Consider the following 1,476-nt stretch of genomic DNA (forward strand, 5'->3'; position numbering starts at 1 on the left):
GGTAATAGTTGTGCCTTTAGTTTAATCATCTCTATTATCAACCTTACTGAAAAAGAAGTATTCTATTAAGTCCACGAAAAACCATAATTGTCTTTTAAGAGAATTGAGTCTTTCACATTCATTTCGGTAAGCACTGACTCTGTGTTACCATCAGATCGTAACTACTTTAAGGAATTTAAGGAAGTGTTAGTTTTGGGAGATTTCAAGCTTGATTTTCTTAGGTTCATGAGTTTTTGCTCACTCCTGTGAGCACTTCCATTTGAGAGAAGCATGAACACTGCCGGGTGTTGGAGTTCTAGGCTCTTCCTCAATCAAGGGATAGACAACAAGACCTAGCCATGATCTGGTCCTTAGAATCGTAACAGGATGTCCACTAATAAAATCTGCCCTTTCTCTGTAGTATATTGTACAAAGTAGAATGAGATAAGGCCATAAGTTCTGAAAATCTCTGTCTCAGGTTTGTTTGAAATCCATGGAGCAACGGTTGTTCCCATTGTGAGTGTGATAGCCCCGGAGAAGCTGTCAGCCAGCACTAGGAGGCGATATGAAACGCAGGTACACCAAGCCCGGGTTTCTTTGGCGGGAAGAAAAAAAAACTAGGAAAGGAAAATTATAAACATAGAATTTCTTGGAAATAGTTTCTTCCCACTTCTTTAACTTGGTGGCTTCTGAAAGTTTCATCAACACTAAGCATCTCTGTGGTGCCAGATTCAGCCCTGTCCATCCTCCAGAGAAGTATCAGTGTGTACTATGGTCACCCAGAGGCAACCATTGTCAGAATGATTGCATCTAAACAAAAACTTCTGATCGGCATTTGTCTGGTTTTGCTCTAAATGAAAAGCAGAAGAGACTGATCACAAGATGTAAGGCAGGTTTCTCATTCCTTACATGGCTTAATATTTGCTATATGCCTGATGGTGTGCTAGGGGCTGTGTATAATATAAAAGACATTAACATGGCCCACATCCTCAAAAAGTTTATAACCTTAGAAGCATATATATAGCTCAAGAACAATGGCAGAAAATAAGTAATGGAACACTGAGTTAAATATTGAATATGAATGTTACATTGTGCTGTGGACATATGGGAAGGGGGTAGTTAAGAGACGTTATTTAGAAATGCAGATCAATCAGGTAATTTATTTTTGTAAACCCTCCTAGCTATTTCTCAGGATTTGGGTGGAAGCCCATTTTTCCTGTCTTCCTACCGCTTTCATCACCTACCATGTTTCAGTTCCACTGAGTTCCATGTTCTCATTGCTGTCACCTGTCACCGTCCTCTTTTCCTTTCTTTCTAATACTAAAATCTCTGTTTCTGTGTGTACTGTTTCACTGCACTGAGTCATTAGGTATTGTTTTAAAACCATAAAGAAATAAATGACGGCTCAGCGCCTATAGCTCAACTGGCTAAGGCGCCAGCCACGTACACCTAAGGTGGCGGGTTCGAATCCCCAGCCCGGACCCGCCAAACAACAAT

General features: G+C 40.4%; 1 protein-coding gene across 2 annotated transcripts in view; it reads left to right on the plus strand.

The window, feature by feature from the left end:
- Positions 1 to 1,476, plus strand: part of EIF2AK4 (eukaryotic translation initiation factor 2 alpha kinase 4) — a 110,991-nt gene that overhangs the window by 105,410 nt on the left and 4,105 nt on the right. For both annotated transcript variants that reach the window (XM_023514282.1, XM_023514283.1), the window contains one exon: positions 458 to 555. In XM_023514282.1, the coding sequence (XP_023370050.1) occupies positions 458 to 555 (98 nt within the window). The remainder of the gene's footprint in view (positions 1 to 457; positions 556 to 1,476) is intronic.

Source organism: Otolemur garnettii, unplaced genomic scaffold (assembly GCF_000181295.1).
Source record: "Otolemur garnettii isolate 467f Iridium unplaced genomic scaffold, OtoGar3 scaffold00050, whole genome shotgun sequence".
Lineage (NCBI taxonomy): Eukaryota > Metazoa > Chordata > Mammalia > Primates > Galagidae > Otolemur > Otolemur garnettii.